At 38.6% G+C, this 26,401-nt stretch overlaps 2 protein-coding genes across 8 annotated transcripts in view; one reads left to right on the forward strand and one right to left on the reverse strand.

Annotated features, from left to right (window-relative positions):
• SUVR5 (histone-lysine N-methyltransferase SUVR5) overlaps positions 1–5,576 on the forward strand; it is a 43,284-nt gene extending 37,708 nt beyond the window's left edge. For 3 of the 4 annotated variants that reach the window (XM_088892574.1, XM_010244997.3, XM_088892578.1), the window contains one exon: positions 5,121–5,576. In XM_088892574.1, coding sequence (XP_088748700.1) covers positions 5,121–5,385 — 265 coding nt within the window. In that variant the 3' untranslated portion in view covers positions 5,386–5,576. Of the gene's footprint in view, positions 1–2,981; positions 4,517–5,120 lie in introns of those variants that run through there. The other variant, XM_088892579.1, reaches the window with a different exon arrangement.
• A 163-nt stretch (positions 5,577–5,739) lies between these two features.
• Positions 5,740–25,575, reverse strand: LOC104587395 (putative E3 ubiquitin-protein ligase ARI1). 4 transcript variants are annotated; one of them, XM_010244993.3, is made up of 7 exons: positions 25,067–25,575; positions 19,481–19,513; positions 19,082–19,355; positions 17,650–18,130; positions 6,738–7,286; positions 6,483–6,655; positions 5,740–6,280 (listed from the first exon to the last, which is right to left on the reverse strand). In XM_010244993.3, exons 1-7 carry the CDS (start codon positions 25,079–25,081, stop codon positions 6,135–6,137), a joined length of 1,671 nt encoding a protein of 556 aa, XP_010243295.1. In that variant the 5' UTR covers positions 25,082–25,575; the 3' UTR covers positions 5,740–6,134. The 4 variants fall into 4 exon arrangements, 3 of the variants coding, with proteins under 3 accessions (XP_010243295.1, XP_088748708.1, XP_010243296.1); XM_088892582.1 differs by lacking the exon at positions 25,067–25,575 and adding an exon at positions 24,151–24,981; XM_010244994.3 differs by lacking the exon at positions 25,067–25,575 and adding an exon at positions 20,488–23,981.
• Between the last annotated feature and the right edge of the window lie 826 nt (positions 25,576–26,401).

The following is a 26,401-nucleotide window of genomic DNA, read 5'->3' on the forward strand; positions in this document are numbered from 1 at the left end:
GCAAGACACCAGTAGGTGAAAACCAGTCTCCCCATCCGCTTTACAAAGAACACACCACTGAGGTGACAAACAAGTATTGGGTCTCTTCTTTTGGAGTAAAGCACCAGTGTTGATTCTTTCCAGATAGGCTTCCCAACAAAAACTACCAACCCTAGGAGGTATTGCTCTGCACCAAACCTCATCAACAGGAAAAGGAGGGGAGGTAGGACTGGTGGACTGACTTAAGACTTTGAAGAAAGAAGCACAAGTAAAAATGCCATTGAGAGAAGGTGTCCAAATTCTAGAGTCCGCCCTAGTGGGGTCTAAGACAACGTTATCAAGAATTGCAATAAGGCTCAAAATAATGTCAAAGTCTGAGTCCCTCAAATCCCTTCTTAGACCCAAGTTCCACCCAATCCCAGAAATGGAAGAGGACGGGGTGGTAAAAGACGAGATTGACTCATTTTTCAAATCAGAAAGAGCAAACAAAGAAGGAAACTGATCCTTTAGAGGGGCACTCCCCACCCAGGTTTGTTCCCAAAATTTTATGGAATTACCGGAATTCAAATCATACCTGATATTAGGGGAGAAAACTGGTAGTAGGTCATGAATGGCTTTCCAAGGAGAATTGCTTGTGGTCCTAGCTCTGATTCCAGCGTCCCATCCATTATGCTCCAGCCCATGAATACTTGCTACTATTCTAGCCCAAAGCTTCTCCTTCTCCAATGGGAATCTCCACAACCACTTTCCCAACAGAGTCATATTCCTTCTCCTAATATTCCCAAGCCCCAAGCCACAACAAGTCTTACTCCTACAAACTATCTCCCAGCTCACTCTATGATCCCTCTTTTCCTCTCCCGGTTCCCATAGGAAATCTCTCATTAACTTCTCCAATCTATTAGCAACCTTCACTAGGATTTTAAACACCGACAGGAAAAAGATAGGTAAATTAGCAAGCGTGGCCTTAATAGGAGTAATTCTCCCACCAAGAGAGAGGTAGTTCTTTTTCCATGACACTAGTCTTTTTTCGAACCTTTCCACCATCGGGTTCCAAAAGCTCTCTCTCATGGGATTATCCCCTAAAGGCAACCCTAAGTAGTTCAAAGGCCAACCCGAGACTTCACACCCCAATACTTCAGCACTCTCCCTGATCTCTCCCTCCTCCAAATTCACCCCCACAACACAACTTTTCTCAAGGTTAACTTTCAAGTTAGATATTTGCTCAAACAGTTGTATCACCGACTTCAAATTCCTAATAAAGCTCACATTACCACCTTCACAAAAAAAAATCGTGCTGTCAGCAAACTGCAAGTGAGTAAGAGGGGTTTCCGCCCTCCCAACTCTCCAGCCTCTAATGAGCCCCCTAGAATCTGCTCTGTGAATCAATTTCTCCAAAACCTCCGCAATTAGAATGAACAAGAAAGGAGAAAGGGGGTCTCCTTGTCTTATACCCCTACTGGCTGGAAAGAAGTCTACCACTGTCCCATTCACTAGCACTGAGTAATGACAATTCCGGACACAACCCATGATCCACTTACACCATCTAGCCCCAAACCCAAATTTAGTCAAAACTTTCCTCAAAAATTCCCAGTCCACCAAGTCATAAGCCTTTTCCAAGTCCAACTTACAAACCACTCCCTTCTTCTTATCCCTCTTAAAGTTCTCCACACTCTCATTAGCAATTAAAATCTGATAAGTGATTTGTCTTCCATTCACAAAAGCTCCTTGGTAGTGTGCAATGATATCTGGCAAAACCTTCTTCAGCCTCAAAGACAACATTTTTGCAATGATCTTATACAAGCTATTAACCAAGCTAATTGGCCTAAAATCCTTCGGGTGGGAAGCATCTTCTTTTTTGGAATTAAGGCTATAAATTGGATTTATTTTTTTGATGGCCTCTTATTACTGTTTTCTTCCTTGCACAACCCAAACCCCTAACATTCCTGCTAATAATCTTCATAGTTCTTTATTATTCACCCCTTGCACCTATTGCCCTCACTTGTTTCCTTTTCTCCTTTCCCCTCTGACACCAATATGCTTATCTCCTTCTGCATCCTTCACCAGTCTTTCAGCCTCACTCAATGTCCTCCTTTTAGTCTTAACCTCTTCTCTCTTTTTTTGTAAAAACCCTTTCAGATCATTCGGATCTTTCAGTTTACACCCCAGCTTCTGTACAAATACTGCCACAGAGTCCTCACTTGCCAGCTCTCTTCTGTCTATTTTTCTATTCCTTTCCTCTTGCCCTATGTGTTCCCACCTCTACCTTCTTCCTCCCGGTTTCCTTCTACCTGAACCACTCCAAACCCTTCTTTCTTAGGATTATTCTCCACTTCATATGATGCCATATTTCCAATGTCTACCAGATTTCTGTTATTACTATTTGCTTCCTCTTCCCTTCCGATCTCACTCTCCTGACCCTCTCTGCTCCTTTTGCTTGCCCCATCCTCTCCTACACAGGCTGCAGCCTCTGAACTGGGGTGTACACTGAAAGATCCGATGATCTTTCAGTTTAAACCCCTATTTGCTAATATTGTTCATTCATTCATTGCAATAAAATATCTTCTTAAAAGGCAATGGAAGTTATAAATTCATTATTTTTTGTGTGAGAATTAAGAATTTAACACTTAACATGGACTTGTTTGGGCTTGCCTCGAGGGGCATGGCACAAAGGCGGCTCGTAGAATCAGAAATGTAATATGTTTTACATTACATTAGCTACTTGAAATAATGCAATTGAGTGAAAAAAGAGATTAGAGGTTTGACATGCTTGAAAATGTTTTATATGTTTGATTTTATTTTTAAATTCTCATTTGAATATGCTTTACATCTTATGTTTATGTATTTTAATTTTGGATAATAGGTTTCTTAAAACATTTGTTTTAAAATTTAAGTTTATATTTTTGTTAATATTTTTTGAATTTTTTGGCATTTTTTTTGAATTTTCTAACATTTTTGTTTGATTTTTGAGCATTTGTTTTTATTTTTCTCCTTGCTTCAAAAAGGCGTTGTTATGGACGCATTCGTGGGGAAGAAGTACCGCCGCCAGCAACAACAGTAACGTGGGACCCTCATCAGATTATCTAGCTAGCCACAGTTCATTTTACCTTATCCTTATCTTATCTGCTTTCTTACTCTTATCTTATCTGTTCCAATAAGGATTAGTATAGAGTCTGATTTATCTTAGGGAGTTTTTATCCTTCTTGAGTAGGGAGTCTTATCTAGGAGTCTTATCTATCTTATCTGTAAGCAGTTTAGTTAGTCTTATCTAGGAGTCTTATCTATCTTATCTGTAAGCAGTTTAGTTATCAAGGAATCTTCCTACAAGGAGGACTCTTACATCTTGTAATCTCCTATTTAAGGAGCTGAAATTATTGAATAAAGATATCAAATTTCCAGTCAAGAAAGAGAGTAAAAGGAGAGTTCGGTGATCTCTTGGACAAATCACCCTCTAGGACGCCAAGATAGGTTCAGCTAGGAAGGGGAGGAACAAGGGAAAACAGGAGCTTTTCCCCGTGGACCGACCCGTGACGAGATCCTATTCCCGGGCCCATAACAGGCGTGCACCTCACCTTGCACCTTGCGCCTCAGGTGCAAATTGACCTCTGCGCCTTTTTTGTGCCTTGCGCTTTAAAACACTGTAGTAATGGTCTAATAACGTTTAAGACAAATTAAAAACAAAGGCCTTTCAAAACCTGAGGCCTTGGTTTTTGCAAATAGGATTTCAATAGATTTGCACTGAAGAAATAACAATAATACAACTGATATCTGATATCTAATCCTAAAATAGAATGAATTGTGACTAAAATCACAAAACCAACCCCTTTATACATATGGGCCAAGTGTACTTGTTTAAGCTTGGCTCAAGGGGCCTTTATGAAGGTGGAGGGCCAATCTCCTAGGGCTAGGATTTAGGAACTCAAGATGTTTAAAAACACACTAGCCATTTGAAGTAACGCAAGTAGGAGAAAAATAAACCAATCGAAAGTTTAACATGCTTGAATTGTTTAGTGCTTGAAGCACTTTGGTGTAATTCACATATGCTGTTTTTATGTGTTTCATATGTTATTTCAATCCTCATTTTGAATTTGTTTCATATTTTATTTTTGTGACTCAATTTGATTTAATAGGCTTTTTAAGACATTTAATTTCTTTAAGTATTCATGTTTGCATTTTTTATGTATTCTTGTTTTTTAATTTTCAAAATTGTGTGTTGCTTCAAGAAGATGTGCCTCACCATGCATCTTGGGTGCCATAAGCCCTTGTTTTTTCTTGTGTGTTGTGCTTCGAAAACACTGCCTGGATGTCTTAAATTGGGGCTGTTAAATGGACTCTGAAAGCCCAAAACCGATCTGACATCCAATCTGATTATTTCAGATATCCTCCTCCTCCTCGTCATCATCCAAGCCTTATCCCATCTATATGGGGTTGGCTACATGAATCCTGTTTTGCCAGTCTGTTCTGTATAATGCCATATCCATTGTATTAGTAATCGGATTGGATCTGGATTTGACCCCATCCAAACCCGATTAAAATTTGTTATATCTATTTATGTAGAATATAATAATGTATTTATATAGATATATAACTATATAGAGTTTATAATTAATAACTTCAAAATTTTACATTTATAAATTTATTATACAAGGTAAAGATAATTATTTTTACAGCTTTTTAAAATTTCCTGATTTCAATGACAACAAAATGGGCTAATCCAAGATTCCTAGTCAGATATTTCAGATTTTGGATCAGATGCAGATTTGAGGTTTCAATAATCAGATCAGATGCGGATTTGGATGGATCCCACCCAATTACAGCCCTAGTCTTAATGTTATAAGGTTGAAAAATCATTGATGCAACTTGATGAATCACTTTTAAGCTTCTACCAACATGACTTGCAAATGCATAGTCTTAATGTTATAAGGTTGAAAAATCATTGATGCAACTTGAATCACTTTTAAGCTTCTACCAACATGACTTGCAAAGGGGCATGCAACCTGGGGGAATCAGAATACCTTTGCCGTTCATGTCCTGTGAATGCTGGATCAAAAGGAATATGGATATGAATTTGATGAATATTGACTTATTTACGAGTCTCCTTTTGATGATTAGATTCCAACGTGCTAACTTGTCTTTGTTTCCAGATTGACGTGGGTGAAGAACTGGGGTTTGACTACCGCTACAAGTTTCCTGGACAAGGACAACCTTGCCATTGTGGCACTCCCAACTGCCGGGGCCGCCTATGTTAATTTTATAATGGAACTTCATGATACCCCCCAATCCAGAACAGGTGTCTGGAATTCTTGGTGGAGCATAGAACACCAACCCGATTTGAAAATCCTGGGAGAGAAGAATAATCACCTCTTCCTTCCCCTAAGCCGGACACAGGAAAAACTTGATTTGCAGTAGATCCACTACCACGATTGTATCATTAGAATCATGTCAAACAAGCTTTTAATTCATGTTTAAGACAGTAATAAAATTATTATTCTTTCCCCACAGAGATGGCCTAGAAGCTTGCTAAATCTTGGATATTCTTGTGTACATTAAAAATCTTTTCAATATAAAAAGATTCCATGAGGTGTTGATTTGTTTTCTTATTTTGACAGATGGTCCATTTGGTATTGGATTTTGGGAGAGTATCACTTCATGCTATTAGGTGATTAATATGAAATAGCTATTGATCTCTTCCCGCTGATTCCTGAAAGTATAGGGAGAAATTTATAGGTGCTTCAAAAACACACATGATCAAATAAATAACACTTCTATGCAGTAAAGAAAGCTCAAGAATCTATTACATCGTTAAGTTGGATTGTTTCAACATGCACCATCTTTTGTGTTTGGTAAGCATATAAAAAAGTTAACGAAATCAATCATCTAGGATTCTAGATCTAAACTCATACTTCATTGGAAAATATACATCAATTAATATGTACATATATTTCAACAAACCGTGTAAAAAAATAATGGTTCCAAATTAAAAAAAAGGAAAAAAAAGAAAAAAAAAGCGTTCTAGGATCATTCATTTCCGAAGTGAAAAACAAAAGTGGATGCTGTTGGTGGTTTCATCCCCCAAATGACAGTTACTTGTATCCTGCTTTAAGTTGTATCTGTACACTAAAAAAGTTTGTGGAATGAAAGCTGGAACCTTGAGAAATTCAGCTCTTGTCAATTACCTCAGCAGGCAAATTGAGATCAAAAAGGTCATCACCCAAAGCTTGTTTCCTGGCACGTTTTCTAGAACATCCAATCTCATCTAAATTCGGGGTCCCAGGAAAAGGCCGACCAAGTTCTATTCTTCCTCCTGTATATTACACGTGTCAGTAGCTTTTGAAGGACTGTCTTATTTAATCTTCAAATTCGCTTCCAGTTACACTAGAACCGAGAGAGAAGTAATTATGGAAAATTTTAATTGAAATTATGGACAAATCAGTTAACTATTAGGTCAAGAGAATTGGATACCAATTAGACCCAGCTGAGAAAAAAAAGTTTTTTTTTTTTTTTACCAGTTCTATTTATGCCGGAATCTGATGGTGTATGGTTATCAGCATAATCGGCTTTTGTGTTCCAGCAACCAGAAAGCTCTGTCGCTCTCTCAACACCCTTTGATCTGTACGGAGCTATGTTATGGATAGCAAACTGGGGAGAACCCAATAAATCATTCTCAATGCATTCGTACCTGCACGTGTTGTCGGTAAAAAGTTAACTGACATGATGCATGAATCCAAGGCGAACTCAGGGCTAAAACAGTTGAAGCTCACATTTTCTTGCACAGGCTATCAGTGATCACGGAGAGATCGATGACTTGCATCCTTATCTCCATGATTTTGCCCTCAAGATACTCATCAAACGGTTCTTCAATGAACTCAGAGAGCTTCTCTACATTTGCCTCAAGCTGCTGCTGCTGGTTCTCGAATAGATGCTGTTTTATTTCTCTTTCCTCCTTGGACATCTCATCCTTGAAAAGGATATCCCCAAACATATAATATGCAAACGGGTATGAGTATGAGAGAACTCGCCTACACCTGAAGAGCCTATTAAGTCCATTTGTAACCCAACTGAAATCTTTCAGTGTTGGTTGCTTGCTTTCTGAAATAGAAATCTTATCCTGTATGATTTCCTTGAGCATGGTTTCTAGTTTAAAGGAATCTGTATGGACTTTGTATCGGTTATAGTAATGCATGTACCGATGTAGGTCATGCTTTGCATGCTCAACTCTCTTTGCATTATCATCCTTGTATCGACCACAGCTATGACCATTGATACTTGACCATGTATGGTCCGGGCCAGTAGCTCCACCACATAGCCAACTGCACCAATATCAAGAAACAATGAGTATCAATTTTGATTCCAGTCAAACAAAATCCTAAAAGCAAGAGAGGTAGTAGCTGATGGTAGAAGTTTGCGATTAGATGCAGAAAAAATGAACACAAGAGGCACTAGATTGTCATATGCCAACCTAATAGGGAAAAAAAGCATAAACACAATCCCTCCAGAGAATGCACCATGGTTCTGAGCTAGATGAGCCACAGATGGGGCTGGGAGCCCTAGATTGCTATTACGTATAACATTATAACATTGATTTCTTATGTAAAATATCAAAACCATCATCTTTATAAACAATTATAAGGGTCCTCGCTTAAAGTTGGTCATTGTCATGGAGGATCTTTGTAAGGGGTGAACCAGATATGGACCTAACTTTTGGCACTTTATTGTAAGGCCGGTAAAAGTGTTGGGGTTCATTTGGTTTGCAGGAATATGGGTCTGAAATCGGAAACGGAATGATCCATTCTGGTTCCAACAATTTGGTTAGGTGGAATTGGAATTCGATTCCCATTCCTGGTGGAATGGCTTTCCCCCTTAGAAGAATAGTTTTTTTTTTTTGATTGATGAAACTTATAATGTATTAAATTAAAATAAGTGATAAAAACATTACAAGTTTAATTTAATGACCATAACATCAGCTCAACAACTGACACTATGTTACAAAGATGCCCAAAACAATTGCTACTTATCTACTCCTTGTTTAGCAAGGGAGTCAGTTAGCTCATTTGTGCTTCTTCTAACCCACTTAAATTCAGCATTCAGCTCTCTTGCAGCCCTTTCTACTTGAAAGCATTCTTGAGAATACAGGGAATATGTCTGTTATTTCTTGCCCAAGAGATGATAACTTTGAAATACCCTTCCACCTCCACTTGTTTGAGGCCCAGCTGCTTAGCTATCCTGAGACCTTGTAGAAAAGCTAATAATTCAGCTTTAATGGATTGGCATGATATGCCTAACAAACAAAGGAACTTCCTATCCTACTCTGAGCTTCAAAGGAGCTTCCTATTCCTACTCTGAACTTCCTATCTAAAAGCAACCTAAAAGAATATTTTGATTGGCATGGTATTTCTCTTTATCTAAGGACTAGAATTGAGCTGGTCCTACATCACCTTGTAACTTCAATTTGAAGAAAGTATTTGAGCTTCCCAATTAATCTGTTCCCTTAATAATTTTTCTTTTTTATTTATCTTCAAAAAAGGTATTTGATCTTCCTAAGAACTTTGATATCAAATTTGGAAGCAAGAAATGACTTTAGTTGGACTATTTCAAAGCTATCATCTCTAGTGACAACAATGTTTATTAATATACACTATCAGTATAGTCACTAGGCCACTAACCCTTCTTATGAATAGAGTACGATTTGCTTGTGATTGAGTGAACCCAAATTTAAGAACAACCTTTCTGAACTTGTCAAGTCAAACTAAGCTCTAGGAGACTACTTGAACCCATAAAGGGATTTTTTTAGGCGACAAACCTTCCCCTCATTGTTAGGGAAGCTTATGCCTAGGGGAAGATCCATGTAGACCTCCTCTTGAAGATCTCCATTGAGGAAGGCATTCTTCACATCCATCTGGTATAAAGGCCATGAATGGTATGCAATAAGAGAAAATCACTCGGATAGAGTTCTTTTTGGCCATAGATGCAAAGGTTTCGTGATAGTCAATCCCATATGTTTGGGTGTGCCCTTTTGCCACCAACCTAGCTTTGTATTTTTCAATTGAGCCATCAGCCCCGGTGTTACTCCCGCTTGCAACCCACTAGAACTTTACCATTAGGAAGTGGATCAATCTCCCAAGTTTGGTTCTTTATGAGGGACCTCTTGGTTCATAGCATCCTTCCACTAAGGAGATTGCACTACATTTCTAACATTATGAAGAAGAGAAATAGAGGAAATGATAGAGATATGGGCATAGTAGGAAGGTGAAAGGGCATCATAAGAAACATGGTGATGGGATAGGCAATGCGTTTCCTTTCTCCTTTTCGAACTGCACTAGGAAGGTCAAGGTCAGGTTGTGAGATATAAGGCTCAACAAAAGTAGGAATAGGAAGCTCAGCGTCAACAGGAGTCTCAGGTTCAAGGTTTCTTTTAGAAGTACCTAGAGCGAGGTGGTTAGCTTATTGTGGACATTCAGCCTCACAAGTAACCTTCCTTTTGTGCCTTATGAACCACTACCGCTAGGACAGCTGCTGAGGAATAAGGGGAGGAGCATCCACAAGGGCAGGAACAAAAACAAAGTCATGAACAAAGTAGCTACAACCAAAGACTTTGAGAAAAAGACAAAAAATGGGATCATTAGGGAAAACAAGTTGATGAGGAGAGGAGATTGAAGGTGAAGAGTTTGTGAAGGAAGTCTGTTAATGAGATACACTGTTGCTTCAATTACATTTCCCTAGAAACGAGTGGGCACATGCATTTGGAAGAGTAGCCATTTGGCAACTTCAACCACATGTTTATTTTGTCTCTCTACTGCACCATTTTGTTGTAGAGTATGGGAACATAAGCTTTGATGAATTGTTCCTTTTTCTTTAAGAAAGAGGCATAGATGCTTTTCAAAGTACTCCTTAGTATTGTCAGACCTTGCTATCTTGATATTCTCAAATTGAGTTTCTACCGTTCTAAAGAATTTTTTAACAATGGATGGGAGTTCATCTTTACTCTTCATCAGATAAAGCCAGGTGTATTGAGTGTAATCATCAATTAATATGATAAAGTATTTATAGCCACCCTCAACATCGATATGTATCAAATTGAAAGCAACATCACTTTTCCTATTACTCGAAAAATATGTAGTTCTACATTGCTTTGAGAGATGTCGGACTTCACATTGCAGACTCAACTTGGACATAAACTAACATAAGTTTGGAAACAAAAACTTAATAGACTACATATGACCAATGTGATAATGCCATACCTTCAAAAGACTCAAATTTTCACCTTGACATGATTCGGTTTGGCACAATAATCCTTGCTTAGGGGCTTGATAAAAAAGGTAAACTCTATCAGTTTCATGTCCAATTCCAATCGTCTTCTTCGTGCTTAGGTCTTGGAAAACACAATGTAAAGGAAAATATGTCACTGAACAATTATGGTATTTGGTAAGGGAGATAACAAATAAAGAATTTTTGTGCAACTAAGGAACATAAATGACAGAGCTCAGGGAAAGATTACGAGTGAACTTGATTTCACCCAGGCCTGAGATTAGAGTTTGAGATCCATCAGCTACAGTGATCTTATCTTTCCCTAGAGCCAATTTATAAGAGGTGAAGTGGGAAGACATACCAATCATGTAAGCACTAGCTCCAAAGTCCACAATCTAGGAGCTAGGAGAGGAAGATTCACAAGCAAGTGCAATACCTGATTTAGTAAAGGCATTGGAAGGATTACTAGTGCCAACTGAGGTATAGGTCCCCAACCTCTCAAGTAGAGTCAATAGTCTCCTAAGTTTCTCCATCGCATCAGAGGAATCATGTGAAGGAACCTGAACAGTAGGAGATGGACAATCAATTCCCTTGTAGCAAGATGAGCATTTCCCTTTTTCGTTGTTTTGAACTTCTTAGGCTTCAAATGTGGATTCATCTTCCAAAATTGGCCCTTAGTGTATTTGGGCTTCTTGCAGTACTCACACACCACCTCACCAGTCTTCCCATTAACACCCTATCTGTTTACAATTTACTTGGGTTTAGAGGATATATAGGCCGAATGTTTAACTACTGAAGTCTACATCATGGCAGCCCTCCTACTCTCCTCCCCCTGATGCATATTTTTTTTTTTGATCAATAACACCATCTTCATTAAATTAAAAGAAGAGAGGGAATAAGGATACAAAGGGGGAGATAAAATAACTTAGCTCCCCAAAAACAAAAAACAAAGGGAATGCAAAGAAAAAGATTAAAAACTAGCCCAAAAAACAGACTCCCTATTGACTCCTTGCTTGGCCAACCCATCCGCAAATGAGTTGGCACTCCTCTTCACCCAGCTGTACTGAATCACAATGTCCCAACCCAACCATAAGAACTGTTTTTTTTTTCATTGTTAAAGTTCCACAAACCACTGTCCTCTGTCTTCAACCAACTAACCACCACCTTCGAATCACCTTCCAGAATCAATCGGTTATATTTAATTCCTTTGCTCTTCGAATTCCTTCAAGCGCTGCAAGGATCTCAGCCCTAAGAGAGTCACCTTCTCCAATAGGGCCAGAGAATAAGGCAGTAACAATCCCTTCCTCATTCCCGAAGACTCCTCCAATCCCAAAGGGCCCTGGATTCCTTACACTGCTTCCATCAAAATTCAATTTTATAAAGCCCGAGGGGGGAGGGGACCAAAACGGACAAAGAGTCCTCTTGCATCTAGCAATGGAAGCAATCTCTTTCCAGTTTCTTAGCAAGTCATCCACAGGAAAATCTGAAAACAACTCCAAAGATTTTAGCCAGTGGACAACTCTTAAAAGGATTCGATCTAACAATTCTTCTAATGTTCTTTCCTTGTCAGAAAAAATGCGTGAGTTTCTTTCTTCCCACAAAGACTAGCATACCGCTGCTGGTGGGTGCCGAACCCAACCAAAGATAAATAGTCTTGCTCTGGGTTAATAATTTGCAGATAGTGATGAGCAAGGTCGTTCTCCACAGGGATTGGGTGGATTTATTTCCAAGTAGATGGATTAAGGGGGGTTGTAAAGCTAAGGAAAATAAGAAAATATCAGAAAACAAAGATTAAATCGATGGGGGATAGCTTCCGGTTGAAGGGACAAGTTCAGCTTTGATTCGTAGCATTGATCCTTGATGCAAAGATAGATTCATATGCTTATGAATAAATTGGTTATAGCTATTAACAAGCTCTAACAGCCAGCCTCTACTCTTATTATTCGACAACCAAAATAAGCTCTTTGATTGCTTCCCTTATTAATAGGCAGTCCTAAACAAGCTCTTAGGATTTAACCTATTAATAGCATTAAGAGGGGAGAGACCCAATTCTGGTCAGCGATCTCACAAGCTCGGATCGTTTAAACCAGATCAGATATTTTCCTAACATAGATCGAAAACTTTTTTGCAATCAATTTATGTTAGTTGCCACCATGATCGAACCTACCAATCATATACGAAACTGGAGGTTCAATCGGCCATGGATTGATTCCATTGAATGAGCAAGAGGCCCTTCTTGCTTTATCAAAAAAAAAATAATCCTCACAGTTAATTCGCAGAAAACATATGAATACCCATAAACAATGAACTGAAATAAAAATCAATTAGATCTCACAATGTTACAGAATCAAGGCTTCCCTAACCCTTCAACCAGAAATAAAAACTTACAGACACTTCATGATGAAATCGCAGCTTCCAGATGAGAAAGGGGGGCGAACTCTTGCTTCTTCCTCCTTGGTTGCTGATTTCTCTCTCTGAAGACTGAAGCTCTCTCTGGAAGAATTGATGCTTGGGTGCTGGTCCGCCCCCCCTTTATATAGATTTGGGGAGAGGGCTGCTCTCCAACTCCCTTAAGGAGATTATCCTCAAACTGGAAAGTCCTAGTCTAATTTGAACTTATCCTACCTAACTCTTATCTCTTATCTTTTTAGGATTACAATTTGAGAATTTAAATCTGATAAAACTCTTTTATTGAGATTACATTCAACTTCTATTCTAATGGGACTCTTGGATCTTGAATTCGAACTGGGCTTCTCTAACAATTCGGGCTTGCTTCAAGACTCTTCTGCGAAATGGGCTTCAGCTTGTGAAATAGTTCTTGCTGCGAAATTGCTCCGACTTTGGGCCCGAATTCGTCTTCGATGCGGAACGATTCTGCCAAAACCCAAAACATAAAGGTTGTGGGCCTTTTCCTTATCTTTCCGGTGCTTCTTGAAATGTCCAAATCGGAGTCCGGAATTGAGAGTTATGCCCATATCATTGATCGGTGCCGAAACTGTGCAAAGACATCCAATTAGCCTTGTTTTCTTCCAATCGCCTATCTGCTTGCCCTGAATCGAAATACAAGAGTAATGAGTCCAATTAGGTACCAATTAAGTGCAAAATACTAAATATTGAGGGATAAAGATATGCCAAATTTTATTTTCATCAGCTTCCCTAATACACCTCTACATAGTCTTCCCTCGCTTCTTAGGCCAACTGAAAAAAGAAGGAGAAAACAAACCTTGGACAGTCTCCGGAGGATACCAAGAACACCCAAAACGGGAGAAAACCCACTTCCAAACAGTTTTAACAGCCTTACAAGAGACCATGAGGTGGTAGCCAGATTCCCCATCAGCTTTACAAAGAGCACATCTATTAGGAAGTAGACAATAGTTGGGTCTCTTTCTCTGAAGTAAGTCTAAAGTGTTGATTCTTTCCAGGAAAATTTCCCAACAAAAAAAAAAAAAAAAACCAACCCGAGGAGGAATAGGCCTGCTCCAGATTTCCTTAACTGGAAAGGACAACCCCAAGGGGATAGGAGGCTGAGTTAAAGTTTCAAAGAATGAAGCACAAGAAAAGGTACCAGAGCTAGAAAGGGTCCAAAATCTGGTGTCTTCCTTAGCAGGGTTTAGGAAGACACCCTCAAGGGAGGCTAGCAGAGCTACCAAGCTATCCAAGTCTGTATCCCTAACTGCCCTACGCAGGCCAAGGTTCCATCCAAAGCCAGAAGTGGAGGCTGAAGGGACCAAGAAAGAAGATATGGGTTCATTTTTTTTTTTGATAAATAGATATGGGTTCATTTTTCAAGTTTGATAGAGCATACAAGGAAGGAAACTGGTCTTTCAGAGGAGAATCCCCGACCCAAAGTTGTTCCCATAATTTTATTCGGTTACCAGAGTTTAGACCATACCTGATCCAAAGGGAGAAAACTGAAAGCAGATTGTGAATGGATTTCCAAGGAGAAGCAGTTGAAGCCCTTGCCAAGATTCCAGGATCCCAGCCATTGTCTTCCAACCCGTGAATGCTAGCCACAATCTTAGTCCACAACTTATCCCTTTCCAATGAAAACCTCCACAACCACTTCCCCAGTAGAGCCATATTCCTTTTTTTGAAATTACCAATCCCAAGACCTCCAAGTTTTTTACACCTAGTGACCACCTCACCCTATGATCTCTCTTCTCCTCTCCAGGCTCCCAGAGAAAGTTCCTTATTAATTTTTCCAAAAGATTTAAAACCTTTGAGGGGATCTTAAACACCGACAGATAATAAACAGGTAGGTTAGCTAGGGTAGACCTAATGAGAGAGACTCTCCCACCTAAAGAAAGATAATTTCTCTTCCAGGCCGCTAGCCTCTTCTCAAACCTCTCCACTACCGGAGCCCAAAAGATAACACTCTTAGGATTATCTCCTAAAGGGAGGCCCAAATATGTCAGGGGCCAGTCCGTAATTGCACAACCTAGCTCACCTGCGAATTCCCTTAGGTCCCTTTCGTTCACATTCACTCCCGCCACACAACTCTTGTCGAAGTTTACCTTGAGGTTAGATATCTGCTCAAAGAGTTGTATTGTCAACTTTAAATTCCGGATCCAATTGAAGTTCCCTCCTTCACAGAAAAGTATAGTATCATCTGCAAACTGTAGAAGTGTTAAGGGAACCTCCTCCCTTTCTACTCTCCACCCTCTTATCAAATTCCTCGAGTATGCTCTATGGATCAATCTCCCAAGCACATCAACAATCAGGGTGAAAAGAAAAGGGGAAGAGGATCTCTTTGTCTTAGACCTCTCAATGCAGGGAAGAAGTCAACCACAGTCCCGTTCACCAGGATAGAATAATGGCAAGTCCTAACACAGTCCCAGATCCACTTACACCACCTGTCTCCAAAACCAAAACTCCTCAACACCTCCATCAAGAAAGACCAATCAACCAAGTCATAAGCCTTCTCCAAATTCAATTTGCAAACCGCTCCCTTCTTCTTTGACTTCCTAAAGCTTTCCAAGCTCTCATTTGCAATGAGAATCTGATCGGTGATCTGTCTTCCCTCCACAAAAGCACCTTGGTTGGGTGCGATAATAGAGGGGAGCACCTTCTTTATCCTGAGAGACAGCACCTTTGCAATGATTTTGTACAAGCTAGTCACCAGACTAATAGGTCTAAAATCCTTTGGTTGAGAAGCATCTTTCTTCTTTGGGACTAAGGCAATGAAAGTTGAGTTCAAGCCCGGGTTTATTACACCCCTCCTATGGAACTCCTCAAAAACTGATCTAAGATCATTCTCCAAAATATCCCAACAATCCTGGTAAAAGGCCATTGTGGACCCATCTAGCCCGGAGCTTGTCCTATCCATAGAGAATACTGCTTCCTTTACCTCCTCCATATCAAACCTTTTTTCTAACCACTCTCTCTTCTCTGCACTTAGAGTTTGCCTATCCAAACCCTCCAACCACACTCTCCCATTCATAGGCCTTCTAAAAATAGATTTGAAGTGGTTTACTAGAGCCTCTGCAATTTCTGCCGGGTGGGACAACACTGCTCCATCAACTTCCAAATTAGAGATGGAATTCTTCTTTCTCCTCCCATTTGCTACTGAATGGAAAAACCTTGTGTTTCTGTCTCCCTCCTTTAGCCACTTACACCTGGATTTTTGCCTCCAACTGATTTCCTCCTTAACCAAGATGTCCTCCATCTGCCTCCTTAAAACCCATCTCAACTTCCTTTCTTCCTCTCCAAAGGAGGCTCTCTCTTCCTTCAGGTCCAAATCCTCGATTTGCTCCACCAAAACTTGTTTTCTCTCTTCTAATCTTCCAAACTCCAGCCTATTCCACTCCTTTAATTGTGATTTTAAGTATTGGAGTTTCTTGTGGAACCTCATTCCCTCCCAATCAACTATCGAATTAGCTTGCTCCCACCACTCTCTGATCTTCTCAATGAAACTCGGATGAGTCAATCACATGTTTTCAAACTTGAAAGGGATAGGCCCAACTCCTCTTATTTCCTCCTTGACCAACACTATAGGCCAGTGGTCTGAAGCAAGTCTAGGGAGAGCCCTAGAAGTAATATTGCCCCAATGTTCCTCCCAATCTGTTGAGAACAAAAATCTGTCCAACTTAGAGCAAATTGGCCTTGATTGAAGGTTGGACCAAGTGAAGTTATTATTTAGGAAAGGCCCAACTCCCCCTGATGCATGTTACAAGCTTCTCTTCAGTAGGGGTGTTCAAATTCGGTTATCAAACCAAAAACTAAACCAAACCAAACTAAGTAAGCCATTTTGGTTTGGTTACTTTGGTTTTCGGTTCAATTTGGTTTGAGAAAAAATTTAACCGAATCGAACCAACAACCGGATTAACCAAAATAAATACATATATTTATATTTTAATTATAAATATTAATTTTAATATTAACAATAATATATATTAATATTACTAATTATATTAATAATAATATATAATAATTATTAATATAAATGTAACATACATTTATATTTTAACTAGCCAAACTAACCAATTTAAAACCAAACCAAACTGACCGAATGAACAACCCTACCCTTCGGAGTTGGTAGACTTGAGATGTATTCCTCTAACTTGGGTGTATGTGGAAGTAACATAATCCCAAATATCTTTGGCAGTAGAGAGAAACATGTAATTGTGGGCTGTATGTGGTTGCATCGAATAGACTAGCCATGACATAACCAAAGAATTCTCTTGTTCCAACTTGGAAAACTTGGGGTCATTAGATTTTGGCTTCACCTCCTTTCTTGTATTGAATCCTAGCTTACCATTCCCTCTAATGGTAAGATTGGTTGATCAAGACCACTCTAGAAAGTTTGTCCCATCAAGTTTTATAGTGGTTATCATACCACTAGAAGCATCGACATTGCCTGGGAGCATTCCGGAAACAGTCTATACCTCCTTTAGCAATTCCATTAGGCTTGTACAAGAAACTCAATAGCCATAGAACACCCCAACAACTGACAGGCACACAATAAACCAAAATCTTTCTAAAACTAAGGCACACCGCACTGAACTAGATTCAAGGGTTTTCACCGGCACCTGTACGGATTGCTGATGTCATCTGATGGTGGTTTGACATCAACAGGTCTTCTTGGGTTCAAAGGTGTCTAGAAGGCTCTTCCAAGATCCCAACTTGCTCTAATACCAACTTGGAATCTGGGGGAATGCTGTGCGTTACTATGCACACCCAGAAAGATTTCATTTAGCTTAATGTTGAAAAATAACTTACATGCCCCTAAATGGGTGCCCAAATACAAATACGATGCAAACATCATGTCATTCTAGGGCAAATGCAAATTTGCATGAGCATGGAATCTTAGGAAAAATTAAACAGTAATTTCAAATTAAGTTCACATTAGGAAAGAATAAGTACTTGGAAATCTACCACCCATCTTGCATAAAGTTGCAAATGAAAAAACAAGGGAAAAAGAACTCTCACCAAAATGCTTGTCCACAAATACAGCTCACAAAATTGCAGCCACCATTTTTCTCGACTGGTTTGTCACATTTTGGGCAAGGCATTGTATTTACTGCCATCCAACTAACAGTTTTTGATTCGTCTTGGCACTTCTTGGTCCAAAGCTCCCACATCAGGCAAGAACAAGGTGAATGTGCCTCTTCCGAGCAACTGAAACAGAACTGTAGCCCACATGCACATTCGACCTCACAAAACTTATCTCCCTCCACACGTATTGCATTACCACAATGGGGAACACTGGGGCACCATTTTACCATTTTATTGTCCTCAATATATGACTCTAAAAGGAAACGTTCAAATCGCTCAGCAAGATCAGGATGCTTTGCACTGACTAGATTTCTAATTACAGCTTCATCACAGATAGCATTACACTTGTGTGCCATGCATCTAATACGCCTACTCTGACCCTCGTTTATCTTCACAATGAAATGCTCTGTCCAACCTATTTGCAGAAGCCAAAACATTAAAAAGATTCAATAATCTATCTTTATATTCGTATGGATATTTTTTGTTCCCTTGTTTCAAAGTAAAACAAAAAATAGAATATTCTTCATTATATTGTATGGATATCCTTAACAAGATTTGGGATGAAACATGATTTGGTGAAACTAATCAAAGCAGATTTTCTAATTAGCTTATCTATCTATGAACATTAGCGCAACCAGAACCATAGTTATTCAAAATTGAGATGAAACATGATTTGGTGCTTTCTATCCAAAGGCTTTGATGTGTTGCAACTGATCAACCATAACTGCTGGCCATGGCATTATAACATCTTGCTAAATTTAAGAACACAAAATTATTAATGTCCATCTGTTTTAGGACTAGAGTGCAACACTGCCATGTGTAAGAAAGGTATGACTGATTGACAAGGTAAGTAGACATAAAAATGAATCAGAGGTCCAGTTTCAAATGAACAGTCTGGGTTTACCATGTCAGAACTGCACATGGCAGAAAACAACTGTGGTAAGACCGTAAGAGTCTGGATCTTCTAGTAACAAACAATGCTAGAAATATCACAATTTTGTGCTATCTATCCTCAACACATGAGGTTTTCAAAAAATGATATGCACAATTACATGTTTCTCATGTGTTAAGGACAGGTGGCACAAAACTGTGATGTGCCTTGCGTTCTTTTCTTACTAGCAGATCCAGTCTCTTGAGGCACAGGTTTCAGTACATAGAAGGATATACATAATTACCCACCTAAATATATCTACAAAATGCCTTTATGCATACATACACAAGTAAATTCATGCATGTCTTCATAATTTCCTATATTATGGCTCAAAATTTTCGAGATTTTGGATAGGAATCATAATCCTTCTTTTGCAGAATTTTGTTCTTTTTTTTTTTTTTCAAAAGAGTGCAAAAAGCTTGGGAGACTGCTTACAGTTATTGCAGAAGCCATGACCACAGTCCATTGTTGTGATATCATTGGCAGGAATGTCATCCATGCAAATATAGCACATTACTGCAGAAGTGGATAGCGATGAGGATTTATGCTCAACCACTGTTACACCAGCTTCAGAAAACAACCTGTCTTTCCCCTTCTCCACTAGCACTGCAAGCACCTTCTCAATATCCCAGTGATAATAAATAAGTAGACTCCGTGCATGTTGCTCATCCAGTGTTAGCAAGTCCATTACTCTTTGCAAATCTTCTCTCTACATGGATTCATACCACCCATTAGATATATAATTAAGTCACAAGAGTGGAAAAACAATACCTATGGTATGATGAACTTATTACATTTGCAGGAATATAGGAATAATGGATGGGATGAATTTACCTGTGCAATCAAAAGGGATTCTTTTGTGATAACCTGCAAAAGGCCCAAACAGTTCCCAAGTTAAGTCCATAAAAATAATGAATAAAAAACAGATCTAGATGTTAAATTTGATTCACAATCAGGGTCTAATACAAATTTTGTGATAATTTGTCAAATTAAAAACATAAATACTAAAAGCTTTTATATGTACCCATTTTATCCGGACTACCATATAGGTGGATGATAAACAGGGCTTATTGCTTGTTGACCAGAACATAAGATGATATAATTAAGATTAACTTAAAAGCCAATTAACCCACATTAAATGGCTCTTTAACCTACAATATGATAGTACCAAAAAAACCCTACAATATGATAGAAAATACACTCATATAAGGTCTATAAATAGGTCTTAAATAACTTAAACAAACCTTTTTCTAGTAAGGATTTTAAAACAAGAGCCCCATGAAAAATATTAAAAAACAACAAAGGTATGACAAAGTAGAGAATCCATAAGGTTGATGAATCATGAATCAGACATAAGTTATATATAAAAAAAAAAAAGATTCAGACATAAGATTTGAATCAAATCCCTTGGTATTCATGACTTGAGTTGTGAATCGTCAGATTTTGACAACTACTCTTTGGAATCCCAAATATATCCACCTGACTACCTTTTCTATAAGTATATTTCTTTGCTAGTCTCAACCTATTGTTTTTATGAGTTAAGACTTTAATATTATTTCAATGTTTCTGTAAAACTTCACAATCTTCTCAGAAGTTTCCATATGTTTAAACAACAATGTTCTATATTTGATATGATGACTGATAAGAATCTGACACTGATACTATAAAATGCAATTTAGCAAATAACAGAACACTCACCCGATTATCTCACCTACTGTAAAAAAATGAAGCTCTTTCTTATACAAAGTGAAAAAAAGAGCCTAACGAAGCATGGCCTTTCCCCATATGTCCATGCACATATGTAGGAGAGGGCCCAAGGAACACCACTAGAAAAAAATTACCTAATTTTGATTTCCTAGTTAGCAAGCCAGTCAGCTGCTTGATTTCCTTCCCTCCAGGTGTGAGTGTAACTACATGAAGACCACTGTCAATTGCCATTTTCTTGCAGTCCTGGATTAGTTGCCCGCATTGCCAAGGTGGTTTATCCTTTTGGAAAAGACAATAAATTGCCATCTTGGAGTCACCTTAATCCATACGCTGTTGTAACCACTGTTGATTGCAATCTTATGAGCTTCAACTGCTGCCCAGCATTCTGCTACGCTGATGGAGGAGATGCCAATCCACCTCACTTTTGCAATCAGAACCTGTCCTTTGTAATCTCTTGCTATGCAACCGAAGGAACATGAGCCATCCGATTTTAGGGATGCATCGAAGTTTATTAATGTTGGGAGTTATTACTAGATGAGGTCAATGCCAAGTATAAGTAGCCGATCAGCATAGGTGACCAAAATTTTTCCAAGAAGGGGGATGAAGGAATGGTATTTCTAAGGAAGGACTGGTTCCCTACAGGGCAATGCAACAAGTTGCAGCCAAAGAAGATTGGACCCTACAAGATCGTGAAGAAGATTAATAACAATGCCTATGTTGTAGACCTTCCTACTTCCATGAATATTATCTAGAACTTTCAATGTTGCTGATCTCTTTGAGTACCATCCACCCTTCTCCAAACAAGACTCGAGGGTGAGTCCACTTCAAGTGGAGAGGACTCATGTAGAGGCTGCAGAACTTAATTATGAAGAAATATGTGACAAATCTAGAAGGAATAAGAAAGTGAAACATTCCCATGCTTGAATTTAGCTATTTTCTTGTTTTAATTTTGTTTTGATGATTTCCTAGGTTGTTTCTTAGTCAATTAATGATTTCTAATGGATTATTATTGTTAGGAAGAGTCTTACAAGGTATATAGATATTAGATAAGGTTATTTTTGGGTTTTCCTTGCTATTTTGGGACAAGGGTTTTTTTTTGTAATTTCAGGATATTATTGGTTGCTGGCCAAAACAGAACTCCTATATAAGAACACTATTAGCTGCTACTCAAAGAAAAAAAAGGAGGATATTCAATTGCTTCAAGCTTAAGGAAGCTGTTTTTTCTTTCTTCACTCAATTTTCTTTCTTTCTCTTGAATTTCTCAAACAGTTTGGGTGGTTTTTTGCTATAAAAATCACTAGAACAGATATTCTTAACCTGTCCTCCTGCATTACTTCTCTAGCTCTTTGGATGAGTTTTCCTTGCTGACATCAGCTTTGAGAACCCACTTAGCCACTTTTCTTGAGGGATCAACTGTCATAAATCTTGGGGTCACCTCTTTAGATTTTACATTGTGGTTAGAAGACTTTAAAAACTATAGGTTCCATCTGTTAAGACGTTCTGGAGCTTAAGCGGTTTGAAATATATCTTGTACCTCTAGCTTCTTTAGCCTTGTTCCATTCCAGGTTCATATTAAAAACCCTTGGCTTAGTGGCTAATTTTTTGATCCTTTTTTCTAACAACAGTCCACCCATCTGCAATAGATTGGTTTGCTTTTTTCTTGTTGAAAGAGCACGGAGGATCCTTGTGTCCAAGACGTCCACACCCAATACAAAGATTGTACACATTCTCGTAGAAAATGTTGTATACATGTTGGACACCTCCAACTGTAACAGGGATTTCCAAAATGAAGGGTCGTTCCAGGTCCACTCGCACACAAATCCTAGGAAAAATAGTTCTGGCCAGAGTTCTGTGTATTTTCATCCAATTTCATGACTGATCCAACTTCTCTCAGTATGATTTGTAGATATTCCTCTTCCCGGAATTCCAAGTGGAGTCCTAGGATTTTTATCCACAAGTCAGTTTGAGTGACCTTAGCTAGAAAGAAATTAAAGCCCGACACCCGTTTTGCCAAAACTAAGTATTTGCCATTAATGAACCAGGGTTCAGACTTAAGCACACTATTAAGATCTTCCTCTGAAGCAAAGGAAATGAGAAAATAACCATTACCAATACTTATCATAGTTATAGTCATCCAGTGATTTGCCACACATCTTTTGCTTTGACAGTGATTGTTTCGATGTGTACTATTTCATTGAGGACCTTTGCTTGGAGGCAAAGGTTCCACTTGTTGCTCTCACTCACTGGTCAATGCAGGTCTAAGTTAACCTCCTTTGCGCACTTCCAACTGACTTCTGGTCTTGATCCAAAGGTTTTGTTGGGTCATTCTTCATCCACTTGTACTGTGACCTGAGTCATCCAACCTCCATTCAGTGTCAGACCAGTCATCACTTTTTACCTTAATCAAACTCTTGCTTCCCTCCTCCTTTGTTAATGCATTTATTCGATTTTCAATCTTCCTCTTCCTTTCTTTTCTTTTTTCATCTTTTCGTTCCTCTTTCAGTGAGGAGTTCTTGTCTTCTTCTACAATTGGCAAAAGGTCATCAGTCACCTCCATTTTTCTGGTTGAATCAATCTTAAAATTGCTAGTATTTCCTGGCTCTGAGTTTGTTGAGTTTCTTCCACTTGTTTCACGACTTTTACTCATTTCAAATCTACTGGTCGTTTCAAAACTCTTGGGGTAATCATATCCTATTTCCTTTCATTTTGACCTACAGGCTTCTGCAGCAATGCTAACATCTACTTTAATTAAATTTCTTTTACTTGTAGACTCCAGCTCTTTGGCTTCATTACTGCTCTCCACTTCTCTTGCCTCAATTTTCTTCTCCACTTTATCCTCAGTATCTTTCTCCATTGGTTCCTTTTTGGCTACATTGCTTTTCTCAATTGCTCTTATGTCTTGAGGTTGATCAGTAACTTTGTTTCACTAGTAAATCCTGATTTGACATCAATCTTCTTCCAGATCCGGTTCTGAGTTTCAAGGCTACGAGGGATCTTTACTTGTTTGTAATTTTCAATAGGTTCTTTTGAGAGTTCAACCTGAGTTTTCTTATCATTCTTAATTGGCTCCCTTTAAGCTCCACTTGCTTTTTTCCTATTTTCAGAGATTGGCATCTCATAATGGTAGTTTTTTTTTGTTTGAAATTTGAATCAGTTGTTCTCATTGTTCGATCCACTTTGTCCATATCATTTGTCAGAGTTTCCCCTTCTTTCTTTCTTTCCTTGATTCTTTTTTCCTTTGTGAATTTTGGGTTTTCGAAGTAAATGTTTAATTGCCTTCCTAGAGATCCATTTCTCTAGGGTCTGAAACTTAAATCAGTTTCAAATGGTGTGGAGTCTAATGTCCCTCCAGTCTTATCAGTCTTATCGTTTCTTACCGATTTTTTGTTATGAATGGTCATACTCTTTTTGGAAAGAACAGTTTTTCCCATCTATTTTCCAAACTGCAACTCTTAGTGGCATGCCTATGGTTATTCCATTGTATAGGCTCTCAGCACCAACAACATAAGAATATAGCAAAAAGCACAGTAACAGATAAAGAAAATCTAAGGAGCAGCGACAAAGCTAATTAATTCTAACAGGATTTCAGAAAAAACTAAAGTAAAATAAAAACAAAGCTAGACTACTGAAGGGAGAAACCTTGAGTTTACGGATCAAAGGAAGAGTGAGAGAAGAAATCTGGGGAAACAGAGTTGCTGAAGAAAACGATCAGCGGTTAAACCAAGAACGTAAAAAGGATTTAGAGAAGGTATACCAGGATCGCAATGGCAATGCTAGAAAGAGCGGGGGAGTCTTACCCGAGTTCCCGAGCGACGGGAGATCTTACCGTGGGTGGAGGAAACTAGAGTACCTATGCTTTTCTTGTTGAAAACAACCGCCTCGCTTCTGCTTTCCCCTGGGTTAAGATCCGAGAGATACACTGCTATTTGCATTTTCTTCTTTGTTTTTAAGATCCGAGAGATACACTGCTAGCATGTAGTCTTCATTTCTTTTCACAACAACTGAACAACATATGGAAATTGGAAATGCAAGCGTTCTACTTCTACATTACATCCTACAATTTGATATTGGGACCCCACCATCTCGTCTCCTAGTTTATGGATACAGACTAAAAAAAAAGGTGAAGCTTTTCATAGCTTATGGCTGGAACTACCACAGTTCTGATCATTAAGTATTTCTACTTCCTACCCAAGTTTTTCTAGGTACGGGCGGGGCCATTACTTGGTGCAATGGAAAACCTTCATGGAAATGCGGGTTTATCTGAGTATGACCCTTCATCTTTGAGTTACAACTGGGGGACAAACAAAATGCCTATTGATGAAATGATAAAATGTCTATGGCAATTGAAAGAACCCATCAAACAATTAATGATGGTTGACTTTCGTTCAGTTCTTTTTATGATCTTTCACTTAAAGGAAAATTTGTTTGATGATATAACAACCAAAATTTGGCACTACTTCAGTTAGAAATTCTTAAATACACCATTGTTAATCTCCGCAAAATCATAAAAAAAATAACAATTTTAATTTATTGTCCGCATGAAATCGAATTCATAGCAAGCACTGGCCTTTTTTTTATTTTTTATTTTTTTCAATTAGAACGCATCTCCTACTCAGTAGAACTTGAGAGAGAGAGAGAGAGAGAGAGAGAGAGAGCCATGATAATTCGATAAGATGACTACTCCAGAAATAAAAATCCAAGAATACCTCTTACCCTAATAGTCTTCATCTTAGCTGCTTATGTAATCTTCCATAAAGATTGATACATAGATGTGTATAGTGTACTAAAGAATAATATAAGGCTACAAGCAAGTCGATTGACCCCAACGAACAGATGACTGAGAAAGAATTTTCCGTCAATGAAAGTGTCGGATTCCGGCAGGATATTTGGCGAGGAAGAAAGAAGGTTTGGTGGGCAAGCAAAGGCGAACTGCGTAGTTTACCCTTCTTCGAAAAAAGAGGGAAAAGCAAGAGTGATAGACACTCATTGATTGTTGTGTGATTATAGGATATATAATTAGACAAACTATGTAAGAGGAAAAAAGGGGGAGGGGAAAATTGACTGCCGAGGCATGACAGTGAGAAGACGAAGTCCGTAGTCCTCCGTAGTCACTAAGTCACTAAACACCTTTTTCCCCTAATAAAAAGAGAACGTCTCATTTAACGGTGAAGAATTCGCGCCATTAATACTAGCGACGACGTGACCATTTTATAGTCTTTCTTCTTCCAACCCAAAGCCCTCGCCCTCATCGTGAGTTCGTAACCTATAGGTGGAAAAGTTGTTTTCTTTGAGAGAAATAGGGTGGAAAAGTTTCAGTTGTAAGAAATTGGCTTTGTTTGACTTTCATTTTTCAGTAGTTTCTCGTAAATTGTCGTTAAAATGATTTTTTTTCAAGAAAAAATAAAAAGAAAAATGTATTGCATAAAAAAGAGAGCATATTGATTAATGTATCGCTACTTCATGATTGATTGTTCATATTAAACAGGTCGGCTTAAGAGTTAGGACAATTATAATAAATTAAAAAGACCCCCAAAACCCCTTCCCTTGACCTTTCATTCAAAAAAGTCGTTACAATATTTTTTAATCTCCATACTACCCTTATAATAACTATTCGAACAAGAAAAACAGTCTTTCATCTTCCCCTCACCTTCCGTAATCCCTTGTACTTTGTTTTAATCCTTGATCTCCGTTTAGATTAGGAATTAGAAGAGAGCGACATCTCACTCCTGAAACCTTAGTTTCTGGACGGATTCGAAAATCAGGGCTTCGGCTTCTTCAGGCTGTCCGTGCTCATCCAGATAAGCAATGACACTCGCGACCAGTTTCGGGTTCCAGTTGAACCAAGGGGTTTCGACAATCCTTCTATACATCCGAGATGATTCAATGCACAAATTAAAAGGGCAATCTATTCGCATAGGAGGATCTTGGTTCCGGATTTGAAGCGGGTTCTCGGCCGATCTATTCGCATAGGAAGATCTTGGTTCTGTTCCAGATTAGGTTGTTTTGGAGGCGGTTTTTGACCTCTAAGAGCGGATTTCGGGGAGGTCT

The sequence above is a fragment of the Nelumbo nucifera genome, chromosome 1, assembly GCF_055504915.1.
Source record: "Nelumbo nucifera cultivar China Antique chromosome 1, China Antique-T2T, whole genome shotgun sequence".
Taxonomy (NCBI): domain Eukaryota; kingdom Viridiplantae; phylum Streptophyta; class Magnoliopsida; order Proteales; family Nelumbonaceae; genus Nelumbo; species Nelumbo nucifera.

What these genes read in the sequence shown, in the direction of transcription:
- LOC104587395 (XM_088892582.1), bottom strand. Translation starts at nt 24,285, where the DNA reads ATGCAAATAGCAGTGTATCTCTCGGATCTTAACCCAGGGGAAAGCAGA. An exon ending in AATCCCTTTTGATTGCACAG is followed by an intron (nt 19,356 to 19,480) that starts GTAAATTCATCC and finishes GAATCCATGTAG; the next exon opens with AGAGAAGATTTGCAAAGAGT. An exon ending in TTCCGGCATAAATAGAACTG is followed by an intron (nt 6,281 to 6,482) that starts GTAAAAAAAAAA and finishes TGTAATATACAG; the next exon opens with GAGGAAGAATAGAACTTGGT.